The sequence below is a fragment of the Mus pahari genome, chromosome 2 (genome assembly GCF_900095145.1).
Source record: "Mus pahari chromosome 2, PAHARI_EIJ_v1.1, whole genome shotgun sequence".
Lineage (NCBI taxonomy): Eukaryota > Metazoa > Chordata > Mammalia > Rodentia > Muridae > Mus > Mus pahari.
Window position 1 is genome coordinate 161,426,318 of NC_034591.1, and position 26,392 is coordinate 161,452,709.

The following is a 26,392-nucleotide window of genomic DNA, read 5'->3' on the forward strand; positions in this document are numbered from 1 at the left end:
GTAGGTACATAGAGTAGATAGTGGGTAATTAGGCGTTGGGTAGATAGGTAGATAAGTACTGTACATAGGTACATAGGTGGGTAGGTACATAGAGTGGGTGGGTAGTTAGGTGTTGGGTAGATGGGTAGATAAGTACTGTACATAGGCAAGTAGGTAGGTAGATGGTAGGTTCTGTGCTGTTAATTTACATATGATGACAGGAGGAAACAACTCATGTGTTTGTTTATACTTTGACTGGCACTGTAGCTCAGTGGTACAGTATATGTTCAAGAAAAAGAAAGAAATGTGTCATTTCCATTCTTCTTCCAAAAGTGGACTGCATGCTCACCTGCTTCCTCTTTTCCAGGCCAGGATGGTGAGTGTGAGGGCCTGTTCCACTCCAGTTCCATCTCCACCCTGTTGGATGCGCAGGGCTTTAGTGACCTGGAGAGAAGCACTTCTTCTACGCCAGGGATGGGGTCTCCCAGCAGGGACCCGCTCCACACGAGTGCTCCAGAAGAGGTATGTGTGGGATTCTGACACTTTATGTTGAAGGGGCAGTGCCTATACTGTTGTATTCATTGCCAGTGCTGTGTGATGTGGGTTCTTTCCCAGCAGTATTACCCACTGGTCTATTCTGGTAGCTTTTGTGTACTGTCTGTCTCTTTTCATTTTTAAATGTGTGCTTCTCCCTCTTTTTAATAAATGCCTTGGACAAAGTTAAAATTGCTTATAAAACTCAGTAAGAACAAGACAGGTAGGTTGACTTGTGCCTATAATTTCAGCTGCTGAAGAGGCAGAACATTCCTTGGTTAGAAACTTGAGAGCAGCCTAGAAGGACCCCAGTCTTAAAAAAAAAAAGCATCTTTGAGGTAGTTAACCCAAACTATGAGATTATAGTTTATTTCCCAAAGACAGAGTACAAACAAGTCAGGTGAGGGTAAGATTAAATCTAGTTTTGATGTTTCTGATGACTGAAAGTTTTTAGGCTTGGAAAAAGCAATGAGAGGGCATTGGAGTCTATTCACTTCCATTCATGAAGGCATCAGGAACTTCTGTTCATTATCTACTATCCAGCACAAAACTGGCTGGATTGTCGTCTTCCTGAGGAGTCTGCAGGGCAGGAACACCTCACCTCTGTTGCACAGCTCAGGAGCAGCAAGGGGCTTCTCACTGCACTATCTGGTCATTGAGGCAACCTGATGCCTGAACCCTGTTCCACTGTACCCAGACTGGAACCCGCTAGGACTGCTTGGCTGCCTCACAGCCCTGTGGTGAGAACACCCTGAGAAGACCAGGTTTGCACCCCCTGACACTTGGCATCACTGGCATGCATTCCTGCTGCAGTCACAGGTCAAGCAGACTCAGAGTGAGCAGACTATCTCTAATGTCTCAGTGATGTCACAGTGTAAGAGCACATGGAAGAAGACATGGTGCCACCATTTTGGAAAACAGTCACCATTTCACCTCCTAGGTGAATCGGTTTGCACCTTCTCACATAGAAAACTCAGCCTTTCCTTCTCCAAAGGTCTGCCAATGTCCATCCCAGGAGCGGTTGTCCATTCAGGTTGATGCATAGGGAGGCCCCTATCATTCCAAACAACATACAGAGCTGGGAGCAAAGCAGTTATCTGCACCCCACATACCCAGCACGTGTGGTGAGTCAGGAACAGGATGACTTCTGTTGACACTCCTACTTATAAAAAGGGAAGAACAGAGGCGTGAGGCTATCCCTAGTCCGTAACAGTCCAGCCCACTAGACAGATGATGTCACTTCTGTATTGTAGACCACTTTTAGGCTCCCCACTCTTCACTCCAGGTCTGCTTTCTTTTTCCCTCTGTGTATTTTCAAATGAATGTTGTCTCAGCTCTGTAAAGTGCCATTGAGGTCCAGAGCACCCTTTAATTTCCTGCGTGCCTATCCATTTGAACCCGAGTTTGGTGCATTGCTTTAACAGTCAGAACCTCCATTCCTCTGCACTAAGTGAGAGCTTGTCCACACCTTCCTTGCAGCGTCCCAGGGCTAAGCTCCCTGCATGGCTGCTGGACTGCTGCTTATGTGTAGTCTGATCAAGACAGCAGTGTTCAGTCTTTGCATTGGAGTCACACCTTAACTTTAGTATAATTGCTGTCTGGAGCGACTGGGAATTGGGAATGTTCTGCTCAACTCAACAGGCTCACTGTGTGCAACAGTTGCTTCCTCTCGACATCTTCCCTCTCTTGTTTTCTTTCTCTCATAGCTGTGGTTGATAACCCCACAACAAAACAGTAATATTTGGTGACGAATCTCATTTTCTAGTAGTTTTTACTTTTCCCCCCTTTGATGAGTACTCTACACTGAGCTACATCTCTAGTCCTGAGCAAGTAAAAACTGAGTTGAATGAAAATTAATTCAAAGAGAAAACAACATTTCACACTTAAATGTTAGAAAGTACTAAAATAGTTCATCAATCAAGATATTAATTATGAAATAAGATCCAGGGGAACTTTCCTGCTTGTTAAATAGGTTTATATTGAAAGGTGGGAAAAACCAAACTTTGTTTTGAGTCAAAGGCTCACTTTGTTGTTCAGGCCAGCATAGTGATCCTCCTGCCTCAGCCTTCCAAAAAATAACCTTTGACAGCCAATTAGTGTGAGCATTTAGAGAGGAATTGCTTGTATATGTAGAATATACTGAATTGTTCTGCTGTCTTTGCTACATGAATCTTAGTTTAAAAGTTTGTTTTTATTTATTTTATGTGTATGAGTATTTTTTCTGAATGTCTGTACACTGCTGCATGCAGTTCCCAAAGAGATCAGAAGAGGGCACCAGATCCCCTGGAACTGGAGTTAATAGATACCGTGTCCACTATGTGGGAATTGGAACACCATCCCTAGGAAGAGCAACCAGTGCTCTTAACTGTTGAGCTATATCTGCACACCTTGTGAATTCCAGCTTAATGATGTTTAGTTTGTCATAAATGATCGTTCCAAACTGAATAAAAATAGCATGAAAAAAATGAAAATTGATAGAATTCAACCTTAGTTTTGAATAAAACCAGGAAGAAAAATTTAACTAAAACATTAAAGTTTGACAAAGAAATCAAGAAAACAGGTCTATGTGTTACTGTATTTTTTCCCACAATTAGGAGTCTAGGGAAACAGTTGAACTTCAAGAAATATGGGTGAGTGCTAAAGAGATTACCCAGCATCCATTGCAAAGATTTAAATCAAAACCAAACCAGAGTATACAGAAAGAGCCCCATTTTAAAAAGAGGGCAATCTCTTTAGCACTGCACCAGACCAGTGCGAGAGGGCTGGGCACACCTGTAATCTCATAAATGATCTACACAGGAGACTCTGATCAGAAAGAGAGTTAAAAAAGAGGTCATGAGTGTGGGAGGAAGAGATGAAGGGGGGGAGGGAAGGAAAGAGAGAGCAGTTAGCAGAGGGAGATGCATGGAGGGCAGGAAAGTGAAGGGGAAATATAATTAAATTTTGATTTTAAAATTATTAATAAAAATTAGAGAGAGGGGAAAGAGCGAACTGTGGCTTGGAACATAGCTCAACACTGGACTATGTGGTAGGTCAGCACTACAAACAAACGAGGAGCCCACTTGTTAGCTGACTTGGAGTTCACATAGGTGTTTTCTTTGAGTTCTTGATGCCAATCCTACTCTGTTCTCTAGTTCTCATACATTACCAGAAAACCCCAGGGTTAAAAAAACCTCAGACTCCAGCCCTAGGCCCCAGGGGTATTTGAGAAATAATGTCCACAGTTCATTGTTTCCGTAGAGTCCATTCTCACTGATTTTAATGCATTGTTCACCAGTTAGGATAGTTGAAGGTAGTCAACTTGTTCACGCATGAAAATAACAATTGACCAACATGATTCGTGTTATGTGTTAGACGTGTGGTAGAAATAAAAATGGAAATGGTGCTTTGTTTACAATATATGTCAACACCGAGCAGTCAGTACCTTGGCACTGGCACTTCGTGGGCTTTCCCCGTGATCGGAACACAGTACTTTTTTCGGTTTAGGTACTTTTTAATCAGGATATTTGCTGTCTTAGAACCAAATTTAATCTCCTTTCTCCACAGTGTTTGCTCTCATCAACACCTTATCTAGCTGTTTGTAAATAGAGTTCCACACACTGATGTATTTTGTAGACCAATTCTCTGATGTTTTGCTGCTCTGTGGCTTGTGTTTTGATTGATTTTCTTTTCACTTAAATCTTTTTACAGTTTCACACCAGCATCTTGCAAGCTTCAATCCCTTCACTGTTGCTGCCATCTATGGATATAGAAACTTGTGAAAAACTCAAGTTGCCTACCAAGCCCGAAACTTCATTTGAAGAGGGGTATGCCATTCATGGACTAACGTTGTGATATACATATTCAGAGAAATAGAGCAACCACAGATAAGGGCACGTCACACTTACTTGCAGACACAGTTTTCATCGTCTGTTTTGTAATAATGAAACAACAGGGTGACAGTGGAGCCTGGAAGTGAGGGAATGAGGTCAGAGCAGCCTTTAAGGGCTTGGGTTTTACTTTCTAGGCCATAGATGCCTGTCAGAGGGTGAAAGCAGAGTAGTCACAGAGGCTGTCTGAAGAGTGTGAAGTCAACAAACAGAAGCACGGTCTTCTTTCCATAGGCAAATCGATACTTTGCCAGAAAATTCTCAAGTGAATTGCCTAACCTTGAAATGACTTAAAATGTTTAAGCTTAGAAACAGTTTTCTTCTTTGCAGTATTTTTTTTTTTAACATTCCCGTTCACTTAGAACATGTACAGACAGGCCTCAGCTGTGACAGCTTGATTCGTAGTTTCACTTCTGCACTGTTTTTGACGGGTATGAGGTGGTTAGCATACCCTCTAACGTAGACTCTGTGGGAGAGATTTTTTTGCCCAGCTGTAGGCTAGTGCGGTACTGTAAATATGAACAAGGAAGGGCAGACTAACTGTTTTGGTAGATCAAGCAAAAGTCACTTTGATTTAACAGTGATTTAAGCTTCCTATGGGTTCTTTGGGACTTCACCATTGCAAAGCCAGGACTGTCTGTGTGGTTTTCAATTCATGACGTTAACAGATGCCTTTTAAAAAATATATTTTAGTGATGGAAGAGCAATCCTGGGCGCTGCCGCTGAAGTCTCCCCGAGTGATGGTGTTTCGTAAGTTGTATATCCTTGAGCATGAAGTGTGATTGAGGCTTCAAAAACTGGGGATCTTTTGTGTTCATGTTACCGTTACACAGTGACCTACTGGGTCACGAGTACTCAAGTACGTAGGTCATGACAGCGGGGCTGGAGGCTGATGTCACAGAAGCTCTCCACCCTGCCGTCTCACGCCTGACAGTTGCGAATCTTTAGCCTCCGTCACCAGTTCTCACTGGGGGTTCAGCACTTTTAATTCATTTGTGCTGATTTGTTATGTTTTATTCCAACAGGAAAGAATCCCAGAGAACTCGAAGCTGGCAGGGCTGCTCTCTGCGCTTAGAGTTTAATAACTGGCCTAATGTGAATGTTTACCCAAGTCAGAGTCTGGATTAGATTAGGAAAGCCCCAAACAACCAGGAAAGCCTATTTTCAGACAGAGTTCACATGAGTTGTTTCTGTTTCTCCGTTATCTTTCATGGTTTTGGCAGTCAATATGACTGACAGCTTACGTAAGGGGGAGAAATGCCTTTAAAGGTTTTGTCGCTCTCGCTCTTTGGGAGTAGATTCCTTCTATAGTCTCTTTCTCTGCTGGGCCTTCCTCCGAGCACACTGGCACTGAGGTACACCCCTAGTGCCTCAGGTTTTGAAACTGGCCCCGTGTTTGTGCATTTAGTTTTTGAGTCGGGCCATCTCCAGCTGTGTATAATGAACACTAATTATGAGAAAGAGAAAGTGTCTGTGACAGACAGGCTCCTCCTGCCCTCCTAGGGTGCAAATGAGTTACCCAGCTTCCTCTACTGCCCTTTCCCTCCCTCCCCCTCCCTTTCCTCTTCTCCCTCCTCCATCTCCCTCCCCCTCCTCTCTCTTTATTTTTGTCCTTCCCTCCTTCTTTCTTTTTCACTTTTGGAGACAGGCTTTGCCTTGATAGCTCAGGCTGATCTCAAGCATCCCTCAACCCCTCTGCCTCTTGTGTACTGAAATTACAGGCGGGCCCACAAAACCTGGCTTATTCGATCAGAACTATTGACTGAATTGCTTTGCCAGACTCAAAACAGTTATTCCTCTTCAAAAGAAGAGAAAATTTTCATTCTTAAGTAGAAGGGTTAGATCTGAGCAGTGTACAAGCGTCTGCGGAGCACCTAGTGTAAACGTGTAAGCACCACTAGTCCATGGAAACTCCTAGTGTAAGTGTGTAAGTGCCACTAGCCCATGGAAAACAGTGATAGTGCCAGCGCAGCCTTAAGTGTTTTTCCAGCTACTGTGACAAGTGTGGGACAGTTTGTGTTACTGGCACGGCAGTTAACCACCCTGCTTTTAAAGAACTAAATGCTGCAATTTACTTAAGCACTTAAGTGTTTGCCTGGATCCAGATTTTCTTTTATTACCAAGATTCAACTCCCAGACAATTTTTAGTTTCCTTCTAAGATGATCCACTTAGATACAGGCACCAGAGTCAGCTTACTATTAATTCTAATTATCATTATTTCTGTTTTTAGAACTTCAAGTCTGCAGAAAGCTAGCAGCCTTGGAAATCTGAAAAAAGAGGCACCAGATGGCATGGTGGGTTCTCTGGCTGGTTCTGGTTCTGTTCCTCCTTCCACTTTTTATTCTCCTTTTTCCTGTTGTTAAAAGAAAATACTGAAGGATGGATCTTCATTTTGTCCCATTTTACACACAGGAAAAATTCGTTTTATGAAGAGCTTACGGTTTCTCTGATGGGAGATTTCTGACTACCATGGTGCAATTAATGACAGATACTAAGAACAAATACAAAAGACTAAATATTTGTGAACAAAAAGTTGGGACTAATAAGACAATATAGGAAATAACACGATGATTTTGTGCTTTAGAAGTAATAGAAATGGCTTCTTATGTATCAAAGTGTGTGTGACGACTGAATATATAAAGAATTTATAGCAGCCTTCCTTAAATGTCATTGTTTTTGAACAGGAAAAGGAGTCTATCCGGAAGCTTTCAGAGGTAATTTTTATATCTGAATTGAAGTATAAAATCTTTTAGATTTTATGGCATGAAAGTTGAGTAACTGTCCTCACTGCAAGAGACCAAGGCTGTCAGAGCTCCTGCCACACGATGCTGGTGCAGAAAGCCAGCTAGGAAGGTCATGTGCATATGGTTGAGTTCAGTGTCTTATGCAGCAGGACTGTACGTGAGCGGTGCGGGTGGGGCAGAAGAAGGATAAGTGGGAGGCTGTGACTTTGGAATTGATGGGTTGTTACAATACAGAGAAGTGCTCAATGCCACTGAATTACTTAATTTAAAAAGTTAATTTTAAGAGCTGGGGGAATGACTCAGTGGTTAAGATCACTGGTTGCTTCTTCAGAGGTCCTAAGTTCAATTCCCAGTACCCACGTGGCAGTGTATAACCTATAACTGTAGTCGTGTTGGGAATCAATACCCTTTTCTGCTATGCAGACACATACGTGCAGACGAAACACTCATATATGTAAAATACATACATAATTTTTTTAAGTTGATTTTGAGCTAGGTATATACTTTTAATCCCAGCACTTGGGAGGCAGAGGCAAGCAGATCTCCGTGAATTTGAGTCTAGCCTGGTCTACAAAGTGGGATCCTTTCTAGACAAAAGTTAATTTTGAGAGCTAAACTCAGCACCCAGCTCACAAACTCATTGAACTTCAGCTCCAAGGGACCTAACACCCTTTTCCGACAGACAGACAGACAGACAGACAGACACACATCTATCTATTCAGCATATGTGTGACTGTCCACCAGAGGGCTCTGCTCATCTAGAGAAGCAAAGTAGGGTGCATCCTGTCATTTCATACCTGCTGCTCAGTGCCTGGATGCACCACAGTAACAGCAGAGGCCGTGAGAGCCTTTGTGGAAGCTGGAAGGGCAATCCTGACATCTCTGCTTGGGACTATGCTTGGAACTATAGACTAGTTTCAGCACAATGGTTAGTCTGTCTTACCCAGGTGCATATATATATATATATATATATATATATATATATATATATGCATGTGTGTGTATATATATATGTATATGTATGTGTGTATATATATGTATGTGTGTATATATTTATATATGTATATATATGTATATGTATACATACGTATGTATGTTTGTATTTGAGTCCTTGTATTTTGCAAATGCCCTTTTTTCCCCAAATCATCAGTGACGAAAACAGGGAACTAGAAATAACATGGATTATTACTCCCAAAGACTCAGGCTAGCAGCCTGTGGTCTGAAGACCAGCTACCCATTTGTACAGTGACATACAACACAGTATGCCCATTCATTTACACACTGCCTGCAGCAATTCTCATACGACAGTGGCAGCACTGAGTCACTATTATGGAGACTTCATGATTAAAGTCAGGAACATTCCTGCTTTGTTGATCGCTGCCATAAAGGAATAGTATGCAGCTTTGAAAAGGATTCAACTTATACATCTTCCAGATGAATTTCAAAAACATTTCAGAGAACAGAAATGTGACCATGAAATGCCAACATCTGTCAAACTATAAATGTGTTATTTAGCAACATCCATAGGTGGTAAAACTATAAGGAAAAATGTGGGCAGGAGAACTGCTTCAAATGAAAGATACATAAAACTTAATTATTCTTAGGGGCTGGAGAGATGACTCTGTGGTTAAGTGCTTACTCTGAAAGCATGAGGACCAGAGTTCAAACCCACAGCAGCCACATAGGAAGCTGGGCATGGCAGCACATGCCTGTCATCCCTGTGCTGAGAGGACTGAAGGATCCCTGGAACTGGCCAGCCAGTCTAGTTAGTCGGTGCACTCCAGGTTCAGTGAGAGACCGTGCCTCAAAAATACAGCGAAGAGAGACAGAAAACACCCAACCTCTAGCCTCTGCCCGCACACATGAACATACATACCCAACGTACATACATTATTCTTTACATATGGGCATCAAAGTCCACATATGGAACAAGTACAGGCAACTATGCTCTGGTCTCAGAACTAGGCCCTAGATACTCCCCACCACAATGTAAAGACCAGGTAGACAGGGAAGGGCTTGTCTGCCCAGCCCTTACCTGCTTGTCCCTTCCTTGTGTAGTGCCTCCTTCCTAGGCAACCTTCATGTGTGGTATGTAATCCACCGCTCAACATAAAATGAACATCTTGGTAAGGAAAAGAGAAAAGTCCATTTGGGGCAGTTGAGGTGGCTCTCGGGGTGAGGGCATTTGCCGTCAAGCCTGATGGCCTAGGCTCTGTCCCCCGGGTATCCATGGCAGAAGAGGAGAATAGCTCACACAAGTTGTCCACTGACCTCTACAAACTCGTGTTGTGGCACATGTACCCCCACACGTGCACACAGGCAAACATACACATAAGTAACAAATAAACAAATATTTTTTAGAAGTTCACCTCTGTTATTAGAAAACCAAGCTGTGATGTTACACTCATGCGATTTGAACATCTTTACTGCAGCTGCCTTCACCGAGCCCTGCAAAACCCCCTTAGATTGCCTGCTGTTTGTTTCATACAGCCCTTGTCTTTAGGAGCAAGCATGGTGTTCTGAAAGGTTGTCAGCCTTTGCCCTCGGTCTTCCCCTGGGTTCTGATCATGAACTGTATAAGGACCACAGTGGGGTAGAAGGCCGGTTCTAGTCTTCACCGTCAGTAAGACAACTGTCTCTCAGGTCCTTTTAACTCAGCATCAACAAATGAAGGAAGCGGGGCTTGTCCGTGTGAAGATGTAGATACTGTGTAGTGTGTATAGGCTTTAAGTTCCTGTGGGCAGCAGACGATGGAGAGTTAGTCATCTCTTTGACCTTCTCACCAATTCTGTAAAAGAGCAGCAGAAAGCAGGTGTTAGAAAGGAACACAGCCAGAGAAGCATCTCTTAAATAATGAAATGATTTCATGAGCATAATGACTGACTCAAAGTCAACAATTCCATGAGCATAATGACTGACTCAAAGTCAACAATTCCCGACTGTACCTTCATCTTCTTACACTCTGAGAAGAATGTGTAAAATAACCGAGGATCTCCTCCTTGGACTTGCTCACTGCCTGCTTTGCAGACTTGCCCTAGGCTTCTATTACGGTAGTGGGGATTCAAGGATGTAAACTTGTTTATAGCTCTGCATCATAATTGCTAGAAAAATAAGAAATCTGCAATCCTGGGTATGGAGTGTCTTTACAGCATGTCTTAAAAAATGAGGACTAGACTTTAAAGCTGTGTTAGACATTTAAAGTAACAAATGTACTGAGTGAGGATGGAGGTGGGTGTGGTGGTGTTGGGCTCAGTGTATCCCTTCAGTGATTGGTCCAGTGATTTGAGCCCAGCCTCTCCTAAGGACAATGCACCCTAACATTCAGTTACCTCCTTGTCACCCCTCAGGATAAAGCTCCAACTGAGAGCCGCACATTCGGGACCCTGCCTCCCAAGGTCCCAGGACATGAAGCCTCTGTGGATGACAACCCCTTTGGCACTCGCAAAGCGAGGTCCTCGTTTGGCCGGGGCTTTTTTAAAATCAAAAGCAGCAAGAGGACAGCAAGTGCACCCAACCTTGGTATGTGGTAAGGGAACCGAGGCCCTGACCTTCGGGAAAGGGGCAAGACTTGATCCTACCCATCCCTTGTTCCTCTGAGAATATGTTTCTCATTCTCAGAAATAAAGGGGAATGTCTTGGGGGGGATGGAGGGATTAGCAAAGAGGCTTCAGTGAACTTAATTGTCAGTGTGAAGATAAGTCAGCGCTTACCCCACTCTCTATCCAGTGATATAAACAGCAACATGAAACCAGCCTCACCCTGTGATGTTCGGAGAGTTGCTTCAGACAGTCTCCCTCTGTGCTGTGGGATGAGTGAGCCCCCATGAGTGACCCTGTGCAGTTTGTATAGTGTCAGAGCAGAGCATGTGTTCCTCCTGTGGGCATTTCCCCTGGAGGGAAGAGTCTGATCTGTTTCATTTTGTCACCCTGTGTTCTCTCCATTGGTCTGCGTGTGTTGTGTGCGTTGTTGGGATACCTGAAGACCGTAAACGAAGTGCCAGTGCACCCACCTTAGGTACCGTACCCTGCATGCCAGCCCTCACCAGTACTGCATTCCAAACCACCTAACCCCCACTCCTGGCCTCTGTGATCTCTACCAAGCAAGCTGGCTGCAATCAGAAAACATAGTCTGTTCTAGAATTTTCCTTCATCTTTGGCTGAAACAGAGCCTTTGCTTTTGAGCCTACATGCTGCTTTAAGCAGTACTTTTGACGTCTTGTAAACAGTTCTGAGGAAATGCCCGGCAACCTGCAAGGTGCAGGGCTGGAATTTCCTAGGTTTGTACATCCCAGCTCCCCGCCCTGTGACTGTACCATCATCCACAAACTCTTGTTCTTCCTCCATGTGTTTATTTTCCTGGCCTCCCCCAAAAGTGTCTGTTGCCAGGCCAGAGCTGACTTATTGCTCTTATTGGGACATTATGGATAGTTTATTACTTTGAAATTGGGGATATTCAGTGATGACAGAGGTAACTTCATGGTATCTGAGGGTTCTCCATCAAAGTGCTTTTAAGAAAAATTCATTGTCTCCCCAGGGGGAATAGTGTGAAGAACATCTTCAAAAAAGTAAAAGTACGGTGCTTTTTAAAGTTGGGCTAGGAACCTTTTCAGGGCACCTATATCCATTGTGGCTGTGGAGTGAGAATGGATTGATCCTCCCTGGGTTTCTCTGAGGCTCTGTCATCTTCTATAGTTAATCAGTCATTGATGCACATGTCCTAGTGAAGTGACATCATTCTCTTTGGAGCCTGGAGTGTCTACCATGAGGGCCGGCTGCATAAATTACACTCTTCTAGTTGGACAACTATTTCCAGCTACTCCTGTGTCTTTCTACGGCAGTACGTGATGCTTGTAGGCCAGTGCTGCTTATTGTAACCTGTAATCACAGCTCTGCTTCATAGAAAACTCAACTTCTGCAACTTCTGCACATCCTTCTGGGTCTTTTCCCCTGATTTTTTTTTTTTGAACAAGTGTTATTTTTCCTTTATAAAATGTAAAGTTTCACACTTTGGAAAACACCAGCCCTGTCTTTGGTTGTGGCTCTTCTCCAGGAATGGACAGTTGAAAGAACTTATATCATGCATATGTGGAAGTCTGCAGTAGCAAGTGTGGATGCTGCTCTTTCCATGCCAAATCAAAAACGGCTGACTTTATATCTAAAGAAAATCCCACACATACCTGGCCACTCTTCTTCCAGTGTCTAATACATAATAGGCTGAGTTGGTCTCCCCCTCCCCCTTGAGTTAGGGTCTCAACTACAGCCTGGTCTGGCCTTGAGCTTGAAATCTTTTTGCCTTGGCCTTTTGAGTGCTGGGATTATGAGTGTGCACCACCATGCCTGGTGACTTGTTTTTTTGAAAAGAATTGCTAGTCCTCTGTAACTGTGTGATCTAAATGGCAAAGGATAAGGAGAGTTAAGAACAAAACGATATAGAATTTTAATTTTGTCTCTAATAAAATGTGAGAGAATATGTTCAGGGAAACTGGGTAGTTTTAATATGTCCCACTTGGCACATTAAATTGGGACTCTGCAGACTTCAGGTGTGGGACTCAGAGTGGAGTAAGGCTCAGTAGTTCTGATGCCATCAGCCTGTGAAAGTAAAGCCATCTTTCAGGGCTGAGCTTAGAGCAGGCGAGCTTGCTGAGGGCCTAAGCAGAGTCTTGGGGTGCATTGTGGGAAGGATAGAAACTAGGGCTACAGCAAAGAAGAGACAACCAGGCCACAGATCTAGGAGCAAGCCATGGTGGGAGATATTAGAGGAAGTAATGAGTCTCATCTTGAAGCCCAAGCTTGTCTCAGAATTGCCCCTCCTGTGCCGGCCTCCAGGCCAGAGATTTACAGGCGTGCTCTACCACACACACGTAACCTCACAGGCTAATTTTAAGTTAATTTACTTTATGCAGGAGAGTAAGCTTAGGGAACATACACTTACATTTTTGTACTTCAGGGAACTTTCTGGAAATCACTGATTTATAGACGCAAAGTAGAAATCTTTTTTTTAAAGATTTATTTATTATTATACTTAAGTACACTGTAGCTGGCTTCAGATGAACCAACCAGAAGGGGGTGTCAGATCTCATTACCAGTGGTTGTGAGCCACCATGTGGTTTCTGAGATTTGAACTCAGGACCTTTGGAAGAACAGTCAGTGCTCTTACCCAAAAGGAGAATTCTTAAGTTGCTAAAACCAGAAAGGTTTATATGTTATTTGTATTCACGTGGTCTTTATTCTATCCTTGGGACAGCTGAGACAGAAAAAGAGACAGCTGAGCACCTAGATTTGGCTGGTACATCTCGGTCAAAAGGTTCCCAGGGAACCAGTCCATTCCCAATGTCTCCACCATCTCCAGATTCCAGAAAGAAATCCAGAGGCATCATGAGACTCTTTGGGAAGTAAGTGGAAGAAAGGGCAGGTGGAGCACCTGACTCATGTGCTGTTCAGGTGCAGAGGACAACGGGAAATTTGGCTGGTCATGGGCACCAAATCCCAAGGCTTTTTGGAAGAAAGACTGATAATGGGATGCATATACTCATTGGGCCTTGGTTAATACTTAAATTCAAATATCTGGGCTAATGACATACAAAAACAAACAAACAAAAACAAAACCTTATGATTAACCACCAAGTCAGAAGCCTCCTCAGGTCTAACGTATAGCTGTGTGCGTTGTGTCCTCAGACTTAGAAGAAGTCAGTCAACTACATTCAACCCAGATGACATGTCTGAGCCTGAATTCAAAAGAGGAGGGACAAGGGCAACTGCAGGACCCAGGCTTGGCTGGTCTCGAGATTTAGGACAGTCCAACAGGTAAGTATACCTGTGATGTCACTGCTGCTGAAGTCCCGACTTACTGCTCTGCCTGGGAAAGTGGTTCTGCTTGTCAGTGGTGACAGCTGTGTGGGTGACGGCAGTGTGAGCGTGTGAGGTGTCAGGGTGGTTCTGGGGCTGAATGCTGATGGAGGTACAATTATGTGGGAAGTCTCGGAAGGCATCGTCTTGTAAAGGTGGGGCAGCCTCGTGGTCAGGAGATGGTTCTAAGGGCTGGGCTTGTGGCTTAATAGCAGAGACCTTGGGTGGCAAACATGGGGTCCTGGTACCAACTCCAGCACTGAAAAGTGGAAAGGGAGAAGGTAAAAACTATGTTCTGGAGTCATACTTCTTGCTCTCCGACCTCATGTCCACCAGGCGGGTGACCTTGAGCTATGCCTTCATGCTCTGATTCACCTCCTCTCACCACAGAGGGACCGAGCACCTAACCCTAAAGGTGATTGTGAGGATTGAGTTGGTATCTGTCTAGTAACAACTGATCAATAGACATTAGCAATTTGATAGAGCCTTTGAAAGTGCATAAAGACACATTGTATCAGAATTCCTGAGCTTATCAAGACCATACATTGTTCGACCAAATTAATAAAAGCCTTGTCATACTAGTTGGGATAAAAGCTATGTTTCACTCACTGGGAGTCCAAGAAGTTTCCCTGTGCTTTATTGAAACATAGATGGGTTTGGAGCTAACCATACTGACCTCCTGAGCATGAGAGGGCGGGGTTGGCAAACATACAGAACAAGGTGTTGAATGCCTTTTAAAGAATCATCAGCTGGGAGCACAGGCTCCCACGCAGGTGGAGCCCTGGACACGGGTTTCATCAAGAAGTTCCCTTTGGCCTTCAGATAACAGATGTTCTCACTTGCCATATGTCTTCTTAAGTACAATAAAGAACTCTCTTGTGGTATTAAAAAAAGTTTTTGTCATGCACACACAATGTAAATTTATATTTTTTAAAAAAAACTTAGCCATGTCACTTTGAAATTTTTTTCAAGCAGTAGAGCTGTGTAAATAAAAGAAAATTGAAAAACTTCACTTGGAGTGTTCCTTCCTGTACTTAGCAGGGGCATATTATCTCCTCAGTGATCCTCTGCTAGAGAGAAACCATAATTCTGCTGAAATGAATTCATAGTGCACTTGAATTTCTTTCTGCCAAGCAGTATTTTCAGTTTGGAAGTCAGCTCTTAGGATAGTTTTTTTTTTTACTGTGGAAAACATAACTTACATAGTTATGTAAGTTAACTGGGTTGCTTCAGGTCTCCTGGTAGGCCAGCAGCCTTGGCTGTAGCAGACCACCTGTGGGGCCTTCCAACTGGGGGCTCTTCACAGGGGCAGAGAAGCTGCTGATCTGCCCAGGCTGCAGTAGATCTCCTGGGAGGCCACTGAAGACTGTTGGGTCTTCAGTGGAGCAGTTGTATAATGGCTCTGAGTGCAGCTGATCCTCACATAGCTCATCTTTGCGTTTTTCTGTAGAGAGGGTTCTCAGTAACTCCTGTTGGTCCTTTCACAATTTCATTTGAATTGAAAACAGGGATTTTAGAAAGTAACTTTCCAATCTCAAACTGAAAATTAGGTTTTTCTTGGTTAAATGTTTGTTGCCAGGGAATTTCCTTAGCAATTGTAGGCACAGTTGCTCAGTACTGACTATACACTGCAAGACTGGGCTGTTTCTCATTTCCCACAGTGACCTGGATATGCCATTTGCCAAGTGGACCAAGGAGCAGGTGTGTAGCTGGCTGGCAGAACAAGGCTTGGGGTCCTACCTGAGTTCTGGCAAGCACTGGATTATATCTGGCCAGACACTTTTGCAGGCTTCTCAGCAAGATCTGGAGAAGGTAACTGTTCCCATTTTCCTGTACGTGAGACCCCGAGGTTCAATCCCCAGCAACACCTACCCTCAACCAGAGTATTGATGTAGGATCCTTTATTACCCTGAAGCAGAGCAGTGTGAGTGGAACCCGTAATGAAAAGCATTAGCTTATGTAATTACACAGGTGCTATATAGTGAATAGACTTCATAAAATGAAGACAATTCATACATCCCAGTCATTTTGTAAACACACACTGACATATCTTTTCAATGTAATATATGCAATTCAACTTCACAAAAGAATACTTTATATATTTTATGTTGTAGTTATCAAACATTGTACACAAAATAGAAGTCAGATCCCATTATGCATTCAACAGTTTCTCTCTTAACAAATAAAATGACTCCCTAGGCAGTGTCTAACAATCCACTGAGCCCATGGTGGTAAACTTGGGCCTTTTCTTCAGCAATGCTGAATTGGCCTGAGGTTCATGCTATAATTCAATACAGACTGGGTTATTAGCCCGAGGTAGTGTTCTAACTCAATACAGGCTGGTCTTGAAGGGAAGCTTCCTGAGGAGGGTTCTTTGCTAGTGGATCCAGCCCTCATGGATAGGATTCTAAGGCTCTGTTTATTGTTTCAGGAGCTTGGCATTAAGCATTCACTGCATCGCAAGAAGCTCCAGCTGGCCCTGCAGGCCCTGGGATCTGAAGAAGAAACCAACTATGGGAAGCTAGACTTCAACTGGGTTACTAGTAAGAGGCCTTTATGCTTGAAGAAGAATAAACATTGTCCTATTTTCTCCTTGGCCACAGAAATAGACATTTGGTAGCTTGATAACGACACTGGCTTTTCTCCTTTAGGATGGCTGGATGATATTGGCCTCCCTCAGTACAAGACTCAGTTTGATGAAGGGCGGGTGGACGGTCGAATGCTGCACTACATGACTGTGGTTAGTAGGTCTCTGTTCGGGTGTTTCCTGTGAAGTGATGTAGAATCCGACAGTTGGTACAGCTCTGAGATAATTAGAAACTTAAGCCAGGCAAAACTATATTTAGCCTAAGCTATCTAGAGGACTGAGGTAGTCAACGAGGTGAGTTCTGAAGTGTACATGTGGATGTTTGCATTTTATGGTGTGTGAGTTCTGTCGTAGAATTGCTACTAGATAGAAAGGGTTGAAGCCCCGGTCATTACTACATCACACATTCCAGAGTTATGCAGCTCCAGTTTGCCCTGGTATGCACAGGGACCAGCCTCCTCCCTTGCCTTCCTTTGCACGGCTGTTCCCTGAAATCTTCTTCACATCAGTCCCGAGGGCAGGGGCTACGGGGGTAAAGGAGGCAGGAGCCTGAACCTTCACTGTTTCCTTCTCTATTGGATGTTCCCAGGCTTCCAGCCAGCGAATAGGAAGACCATTCCTTATGTATAACAGCAGGGAGATGGATGCCAGGAGAACCTTGTTCTAGATTCCGTAGTATGATTAATGTTTTATATACGATACTTTTATTTAAAAGTTGTCAGGTAGGGAGCCCCATAGGTGTTTTCTTTGTTGAGTAAGGGGAAAGTTTAACCTGCTAATTCCATAAATAAATAAATAAATAAATAAATTATCATTGTGAAAGGAACTTGGAGCTGAGTTTGTGGGATTTGTATTCTTTTATCACTGAGCCAGAGTACTTGGCGGGAACATCATGTAACCTTGCATGAGTGACCATAATGAGCTTGGCATAGTTTATAGCCGCTGTCTTTTTAAGAACCACATTTATGGATTCTCAGTAACCCTTTAATACTATTACATCTCCTTCTTAAGACTAAGAAACAAGGAGCTGAGAAGTTGGGGAATGTAACCAGGTGTCCATGGTTACTAAGTGGCAGGAAGTCATAGAGAATTTGAACCTAGGCTGGTTCCAGGTCCTTCTTTGCGTAGCTCACTATTCCACCTGGGACAAGTACAGTGACATTTGACCTGCTTCTGTGCACGTCCATGGGATGGTGGGTCAGATGTCCCGAGGGAATGTGAGCAACCTCAACTCAAAAATCACAGGAAGCACATGAAAGACCTGCATGCCTGAAAGACATTAAGTGACCCTGGAAAGAGTGACCTGTGAGTCCTAAACAGCAAGTCCCTGTTAGGATTTGGTTCCCTGGGTTGGCTTCAGGAACAGAAAAAGGATCTTAGTAGAAAACTAGCAAAAAACCAGGAAGTAAAAAACCAGTTTGGGAGCCAGTGAGATGGCTAAACAGGTAAAAGTGCTTGCTGCGCTAGCCTGACAGCATGAGTTCTATTCCTGTGACCCATGCCAAGGTGGAAGGTGAGGACTGAGGCTACAGAGTTGTCCTGCAACCTCTGTGTGTGTGTGTGTGTGTGTGTGTGTGTGTGTGTGTGTGTGTGTGTGTAGAGAGAGAGAGAGAAAGAGAAAGAGGAAGAAGAGGAGGAGAGGAGAGCAGAGTTTGGTGTGTGTGTGCTTTTTTCCACACACGCCATATACATGAACTAATGAAAACAATAAGCCTTAAAATTGGCAAAAGCTGAATAGAATCTATACTGATTTTATTTGTGTTAGTTTCTTAATTTTGATATGTGCCATAGTTTCATAAGATGTGAATATTAGGAGAAACTATGAAATACACACAGAATTCTACACTGTCTAGAAACCCTTAAGTCTAAAATCATTTTAAAAGAAGCCATATGTTTATTTATTTGCTATTTTTTAAAAATAAGATCTCACTGTGTAGCTCTGGCTGGCCTGGAGCTCTCTATATAGACCAGGCTGGCCTCGAACTCACAGAGATCTGCTTGCTTCTGCCTCCTAAGTGCTGGGATTAAAGGCATGCACCAGAATGCCCAGACTTAAAAAGGGTTTCAAATGAAAGTAATCCTTGTTTAAAAAAAAATCTTTCAATTATATTTCAGAAGCAATTAACATTTTATTTATATTGGAAACATTATACATTTAGATGGTTCTTAACCTGATAGGCTTTAAATAAGTGAAAGTAGCCTATACTGAAGTGTTTGGAATGGGTATCTCAGTTTTAGATCAAAATGTTAATTGCTTTTTCTAATATATTGTAAGATGCTAATTTTAATTAGTTAATCCTACAAAAAAATTAGGAAATAATATTTGCTTGTTAGCCTCAAGAATACTATTTTTTTACTCTTAAAAATATTTTTTTAAAAAAAATATTTTTTTATAGAAAGTTAATTTCTTTTATATTTTTTTCTCCAAGAAATATGTTATCAGTCACAGTGTGCTATGTACCTGCATGGACAGCCTCTGCTTATTTTCTGGGTGTGTTGATAAGATTTCTCTCGGCACTGCCCTGAAGTCACTTACTGCTGCGATAATTTGTCTAGGTGTGTGTGGCATGGTTGAAATTGCTCCTGGTAGCCTCACACTGCCCAAAGTGTTTCCTTGAAGACATTTATTGGTGATGTGTTGAAACAGAAGTCTCCATTTCTTCTGTCTTTTACTATTACCCAAACCCTTTTACTCAGGGACATAATTGTTTTCAACATTGGTCACCAAGTCTGCTAGGTGAAGCAATAACCCTGACCAGGGGACCTTGTCGGCCAGGAAAGCTGGCAAAAGTGTGCTGAGACCACGGGAAAGCAGCTTGGCCGCTGACCCTCAGCCGGGGTGGGGTCTGATGATACTATTCTATCAGAACACCTGGACGAGTGATAAAGATTTGTCAGATTTTGGGGAACAATATGAATTTGAGGTTCTAGAGAGGGATTTGTTGAGAACAGAAAAGGAGTTCTGTTATTAAATGAAAGCTGAAATCACAGAGTGATTGCGCTCTCATGGCAGAGTTGTAAGATTCTCCAGGGAGCCCTCCGCCCCCTGCTGTGGGGCCAGCACAGTGAGCTCCTCATTTCTCCTTTGCAGGATGACCTACTGTCCCTGAAGGTTGTGAGTGTGCTGCACCATCTCAGTATCAAAAGGGCCATCCAAGTCCTAAGGATCAATAACTTTGAGCCAAACTGTCTTCGGAGACGGCCGTCTGATGAGGTAGCATCTCAGATAAGAAGCTTGCACTTGTGAACTTGGCAGTCAGAGTGTGGAAAACTTAGAGCCATTTTCTCTTGGCAACTGTAGGCAGGGCTGGTCTCCTCAGATCCAGACTCCCTGACTTCTGGACTCTCCTGTGCCCCTCCCTTTTCCACCCTAAAGCTCCCACTGTGCATTGAAGCCAAAAGTTGTTTTCTGCTTACTCTTGCTTCCTCCTGCTCACGGACTATACTTTTTCCTGCCACCTCAATCCATGGAGTAAGATGTCATTGTAAATATTTCCTTTACCTTTTCTTACTGCTGCATAAGAAAGCTCAAATCTGTCGTACATGTTCATTCAAAGAGCTGTCAAATTAGCAAACGCTTGTTTGGCCTTTTATTTGAACACTTCACAGGACACCAGTAGTATGCTCCATGGGGCAGACCTGTTAGACTGCATGTGCAGTTCAGTATCGAGAGTCCTGTCATCGGCAACTAAAGTGTACAGTATGTGTTTGTTTCCACAGAATAGCATCACCCCATCTGAGGTTCAGCAGTGGACCAATCATCGTGTGATGGAGTGGCTACGCTCTGTGGACTTGGCAGAATATGCCCCCAATCTCAGAGGCAGTGGTGTCCATGGAGGGCTCATGGTAAAGCTCTTTTAGTTTGAAATTGACTGCTTGGTTGGTTGGTTTCCTTTAGTCTAAAAGGTGAGCAGTCTTGGTCTGAAATCTACATGGCTTTAAAATCTGTAAACTTTTGTTTCCATGTCACAAGTAGAATATTCTACACCCAGCCATGATAGAATGGCTTTGTGTGCTAGAAGAATTGCTTCAAGTCACCATGATGTGCCTATGAAACATAAGTGAATCTGTGTTGGGACTTGGATTCTACCCCCAAAATTAATCCTCACTTCATGCTGATATTCCAGACTTTGAACACGGGTTCCAAGCATTGCAGCAGAGGGCATTCACTGTATATCCGTTTGTTTTCAGTAATCCTGAGGTGACCCCAGCCCTCCCAGGGTCTTCCCCTGGATTTCACTTGCAGAGCAGTTTTAGTGTCTTTCTCTAAATTAGGCTTAATCCTGTTTCTTTTTATTGCCCCTCACCACTGAGTAACACCCAGCCATTGCTCATGTGATCCTGGTCTTAAACTCCTGCATGTGTGCAGACAGTATCTCTGCACAGCGGTGTTCCGTGAGCAGTTGCTTTCAGAGGCAGCGTTCCAAATGGAGTTGTGCTGCTGCTGTCTCCTGAAGCCTGGGTTACACACTGCCTCTCTCGGGCACAGTGATATGTGAACTAAAAATCAAAGTTCAGGCTGGAGAGACAGCCAAAGCCCAGTTGCTCTTGGGGACTTGGGTTTAAGTCTCAGTACCCACATGGTGGCAATAACAATCTTTAACTCCTGTTCCAGGGCATCCGAGACCTTCTTCTGGCCTTCCATGGGCACTACTGTACACACGCGGCACTCATACACACATGTAGGCAAACACTTTTATACATTAAAAAAAAAAAATCTTTAAAAAGAAAGAAAGTCCATACCCTGGGCTGGGACTGTTGAGCTATTGGGGGTTATCCATGTAAGCGATTTTTGCAGTGTGAAGTACCTCCATTTCAACTGTGTATAAGCTATCATACTTTTTACCAATCCCAATTTTTCTTACAGGTTCTTGAGCCTCGTTTTAATGTAGAAACTATGGCCCAGTTACTGAACATTCCACCAAATAAAACCTTGTTGCGCAGACATTTGGCTACCCATTTCAACCTTCTGATTGGTGCTGAGGCCCAGCACCAGAAGCGAGATGCCATGGAGTTACCAGATTATGTATTGCTAACAGCTACTGCCAAAGTGAAGGTTGGTTCAGGATTTGGGCATTTAATCATTGTCTGACATTTGCAAAGGCCCCGTTATTCCATTATCTAAGTTGTACTCAGTTTTATTAATGAGTTTAAAATATCTATATGTACACATATCTATAAATTTCAAGACCAATTAAGGGATTGCATGTTTGAAAGTTTCTGCTGAAGTCATTTGTGTTATTAGAATCGAAGAAGATGTGGTCAGCTTCTATTGTCAGTGTATTTTGCCAATGCTGAGGACTCTGACGGGGGTCCAGTCTGCCACTGCGATGGTTTTGCTTTTCCTGTTGGTAAATATGTATAAGAGGAGGGGTTAGGGTGAAAATAGCTGAGTAGAGAACACATGCCTTGCAGGCATGTGGCCTGCGCTTGATCCCAGTGCTGCTGACAAGCAAATGCACCAACAGGAAGGCTTAGTGCACACCTTAGCTCCTGTAGTTTCTAAGTCAGAAAAATCTTAAGAAGAGAGTCAAATCTCCTCCAGCGGTGGGCAGCTATCATCATGGTAGTCGAGCTGTGTGGCTTCAGGGCACTGGCAGCGATACATCAGGATCCATAGGAAGATTTTCCGGTTTCTTAATGTAAAATGTGAGTCAGCATTCCTTTCCAAAAGAAATGCTCCACAGATAAACCAGTCTGTCCTCTATAAAAGAAGCCATAAAAGAGGACAATTGGAAAAAATTCAAACGGAAAGCATCTGCTGTGCAAATTCATGCAGGCCATTGTTGGTGCATCACCTGAGGATGTAAAGGCCAAGAGGAATCAGAACCCAGAGGTTAGGATGCTCAGAGAGAGCAAGCTGTCAGGGCTGCCAAGGAAGCAAAGAAGGTTAAGCAGGCATCAAAGAAGACAGCAAGGGCTGCTGCCAACATCTCACAAAGGCAGCACCTGAACAAAAGATTGTGAAGGTTGTTGCTCTGTGGGTCGGTGGAAAATGCTAATTTAATAGATCAGAATTTTAAATGAAGATCCATCTTTAACTCAAAAAGGAAGAGAGTCAAAACCAGAGGTTGTGATACCTGCCTGTAATCCCAGCATGCAAGAGTCTGAGGCAGGAAGACTGCAAATTCAAAGATGGTCTGAACTATATATAATGGCCCTTGGGTGGTATTTACTTGCCAAAGTTTGAGGCTTGTGCCAAATTCAGATTCCCTCCCACATCAACTTATGTGTGTACTATTTTCGCATCCTTAATGTGCAGACAATTGAGGAGTTCTCCCAGAAATGTATGCTGAGCTCTCTTTTTGTTTTTACCCTGTTTTTACCCAGTCTGCCTTTTTTATCCTTCTCCTTGGGGACTGTGTACTGATTACGATGACATTTCTCTCCTAAAGATCAGTAGACTCTTTCTCTACAAGGGTGTGAATTTTTTTCCACTCACCCGTCCTACTATAAAGCAGAACAGGCAAACGAAGTAATCCCAGCTTTATTATCTGCCTTCCCTTCCTGTCTGTCTCCTTCCCTCTTCTCTACCCAACTTGGGATAGAACCTAGGCTCTTAACCATATTAATCCAGTGCTCTACAATTGATTGGTACACCCCAGTCTGCCCCTTCTTTTTAATTATTTTTATTTTTATTTTATTTTTTAATTCTGAGTCATGCTCTTGTTAAGTTGCCCAGGCAGTATCTAAGCCTGTGGTTCTCACGCCTCGGCTACTGAGTAGCTGCAGTTGCAGGCAGGCCCGTGCCACAAAGGCCCAGTGAGGACCACTGGCTTTCACTGATCTTAGACTAAATAGTTTTACAAAATTTGGCTCATCCCTGAGAGGAATTCAATTGCATTAAGTCCTGTCTAATGCAAACAAAGGATTTTGACATGTTCAGCCTGTGGAATAATGGTGAGATTGACCTTTTGAGAGATACATCAAGACAATTTATGATACTTGGGTGTATGATACTATGTCTGGGGTGCTTGTGGATTTCTCGTGATAATTTGGTCATTGGAGTTGCTTCCCCTGTGTGGTGAGGTGAATAATTATCTTATAGGTGTAATTAGCCCTTTGTCATAGGGATTTTATCCCATTGTATTTGTTTGCTTTTAAAGCCAAAGAAACTGACCTTTAGCAACTTTGGGAATCTGAGGAAGAAGAAACATGAAGATGGAGAGGAATATGTTTGTCCGATGGAGCTAGGCCAGGTGTCAGGTAGCTCCCAGAAGGGGTTTAGACCTGGCTTGGACATGCGCCTGTATGAAGAGGATGATTTGGATCGGTTAGAGCAGGTAAGGTGCCCACAGTCATGCAGACTCTGCTTAGAAGCCTTGCACTCTGTCCCTGAGGAAGGGTGCTGTCTTCACACGCCTGAAAATAAAAGGAGCAGAGTGTCCTGAATAGCTGCAGCTTGCCGCCCGCTTCCTGGCACTGTCCTCAGCACTTTACTGTGGGTGCTGATTTGAGACCTTAAAAGTGTCGCAGTAGGGAAGCTGAGGCACGGGGTCACTCTTGTTCCTGCTGCATTCGATGCTGTGTACATTCTTTCTGTTAGACTGTCATTCAGTTATCTGCACTTTTGAAATTGTACAAATGAGCTTGTTACACTGTGGTCTGTTCATGGCAGATGGAAGATTCAGAAGGGACGGTGAGACAGATAGGTGCATTTTCTGAAGGCATCAACAATCTCACGGTGAGTGTGTACAGTGAGTTGCAAATGTTATTCTAAAAGCACCTAAAGCCACAAACACCTACTTGCATGTTGGAGGCATGTGCTGAGCTCAGGACTCTGTGTAACTCCATGCCCCTTGTTTTTCAGCACATGTTAAAGGAAGATGACATGTTTAAGGATTTTGCTGCCCGCTCCCCGAGTGCCAGCATCACAGATGAAGACTCCAACGTTTGAGCAGAGCACCTGGGCAAATGCCAGGAACACAGATGTCATTTTCCACCTTTGTTTCTCGGGTAGCGAATACAGCAGGTGACAGGTTGTGCATTGTTTATTATTTGGTCTTCTGCTCGCTCAGAAGGAGAACTGTAACATGGGAATGGTGCCAATTCTGAGGATACTGAGAAAAAAGACACTGGTGAACAGAAGTGTGCTTGCTCTGCCTCTATTTAATGTAAAGTCTGTGACATATGTTGCATTTATGGTTGGGTGTTTACCAGAGTGCTTCGCTCACATCCCCAGGAGGGAGGACCTGGCTACATCAGTGTTCACTGCAGCCGGCTGAGCGGAATGAGCTGCTCCCCAGATCCAAGTGCCACCATGCCAGCAGCACCTCCACTTGCCTCTCACTGTCTTATTTTTATATATTTTTCTAAATACATGTATATATACAGTATACAGAAAACAGAACCTTTATTTTGTGACACAAGGATCAAAAGATCATATTAAAACGAAGAAACCCCAATATTTAAATGATCATATACCAGCTGATTCCTGAAGATACCAGAGTCCCAATTTTTTCACTGACGAATTTTAAGTGTTAACCATTCAGGCTAGATTCTACTTGATAAACTTCTTTGGTTCCCACAAAAATTGCTGAGCAGTTTAGGACTTGAACTTTAATCTTGACTCCATTTGCTTTATAACAAAGAATTTTAGTTACCACATCAACTTGAAGCCTTTGGATACACTCATAGCCCCATCAGGAAAGGTTTTGTTAGAATAACTTTGGCAAAACAAAACAACAAACAGAACCTTTACATCTTAAGTTTCTTCTTCTTCTTTTTTTTTTTTTTTCTTTGCTAAACTCATTATGTTGAACTAAGGAGTCCACCTAGCCATGTCAACTGTACCTTATACTCAGACTGTCATCTGATGGGGCTTCATATTATTTCAATCAGGATCTAAATATTTTAAAGCTGTAGAACATTTTCTAATGGCTATCCTGTCCAACAGCATGTTGCTCATGTTTTCTGTCACACAAGGTCCAAAGACTTTTTGTAAAGAAAATAGAAAGCTACAGAGCAGCTGTTCAGTGGTGTACATATATGAGGGTTTTTCACAGTGTTGGAGACAATCTGCTTTTCATTCAGGGCTACTCTAAATAAGATCCCCTGTGTTCTGGACAGGAGCTGACACACTGGGGGACAGGTGGACAGGTCACTTTACAGTGATAGATCTGGTGATAGCCATTTCCAAATGTCAGCAGTTTGCCTTTTTTATGCTCTACAAGTTATAAAGCTGTTCATTGTGAACCTTGTAACACTGCTGGTTATTTCTAATTAAATTATCAGATGCTAACTGATTTCCTTTGAATGCTCCCATTCATGATTTCATGACAATATTGGCTTCTTCTTGTATTGGGGTTTTAGTTTAACATGAATAAATATCGCCATTTGAAAAGCTCAGTTTGTTATTAGAACCTGGTTAAAATGCCAGCAAACTGTTACAGATGCCAAATATTCTTTATCAAGGACAATGTAACAACTGATGATATGTGATAAAGTTAAACACTTTTGATTATATATTTTATTTACAAAAGTATTATGCAAAGTTTGCATTACCTTATGAGAGGAAATAAAGTCAATTGATAATTGCCTTGTGTCTTTGTCATTAATGTTTCTTTGTTCAGAAAAACAAAGTCTTCATTTTTGGTGGAAACAGTAATTGATTTTTGTTTGTAAATTTGCACGTTTGATTGAGTTTTTTTGAATCAGACAAATTGAAATCTCTGCTTAAGAAGTATGTGTAGGGCTGGTGAGATGGCTCAGCAGGTAAGAGCACCCGACTGCTCATCCAAAGGTGCAGAGTTCAAATCCCAGCAACCACATGGTGGCTCACAACCATCTGTAACAAGATCTGACTCCCTCTTCTGGGGTGTCTGAGGACAGCT

At 43.0% G+C, this 26,392-nt stretch overlaps 1 protein-coding gene across 14 annotated transcripts in view; it reads left to right on the forward strand.

Moving 5' to 3' along the window:
• The window catches only part of Ppfibp1 (PPFIA binding protein 1), a 141,814-nt gene extending 115,717 nt beyond the window's left edge, over positions 1–26,097 (forward strand). For 7 of the 14 annotated variants that reach the window (XM_029535649.1, XM_029535650.1, XM_029535651.1 and 4 more), the window contains 18 exons: positions 347–501; positions 4,204–4,319; positions 5,076–5,132; positions 6,614–6,677; positions 7,068–7,097; positions 10,475–10,646; positions 11,109–11,141; positions 13,371–13,518; positions 13,802–13,930; positions 15,634–15,784; positions 16,404–16,515; positions 16,624–16,712; positions 19,651–19,773; positions 20,280–20,405; positions 21,427–21,615; positions 23,666–23,842; positions 24,178–24,243; positions 24,370–26,096. In XM_029535649.1, coding sequence (XP_029391509.1) covers positions 347–501; positions 4,204–4,319; positions 5,076–5,132; positions 6,614–6,677; positions 7,068–7,097; positions 10,475–10,646; positions 11,109–11,141; positions 13,371–13,518; positions 13,802–13,930; positions 15,634–15,784; positions 16,404–16,515; positions 16,624–16,712; positions 19,651–19,773; positions 20,280–20,405; positions 21,427–21,615; positions 23,666–23,842; positions 24,178–24,243; positions 24,370–24,456 — 2,024 coding nt within the window. In that variant the 3' untranslated portion in view covers positions 24,457–26,096. Of the gene's footprint in view, positions 1–346; positions 502–4,203; positions 4,320–5,075; positions 5,133–6,613; positions 6,678–7,067; positions 7,098–10,474; positions 10,647–11,108; positions 11,142–13,370; positions 13,519–13,801; positions 13,931–15,633; positions 15,785–16,403; positions 16,516–16,623; positions 16,713–19,650; positions 19,774–20,279; positions 20,406–21,426; positions 21,616–23,665; positions 23,843–24,177; positions 24,244–24,369 lie in introns of all 14 variants that reach the window. The other 7 variants (XM_029535655.1, XM_029535659.1, XM_029535660.1 and 4 more) reach the window with 3 other exon arrangements.
• Positions 26,098–26,392: the final 295 nt, after the last annotated feature.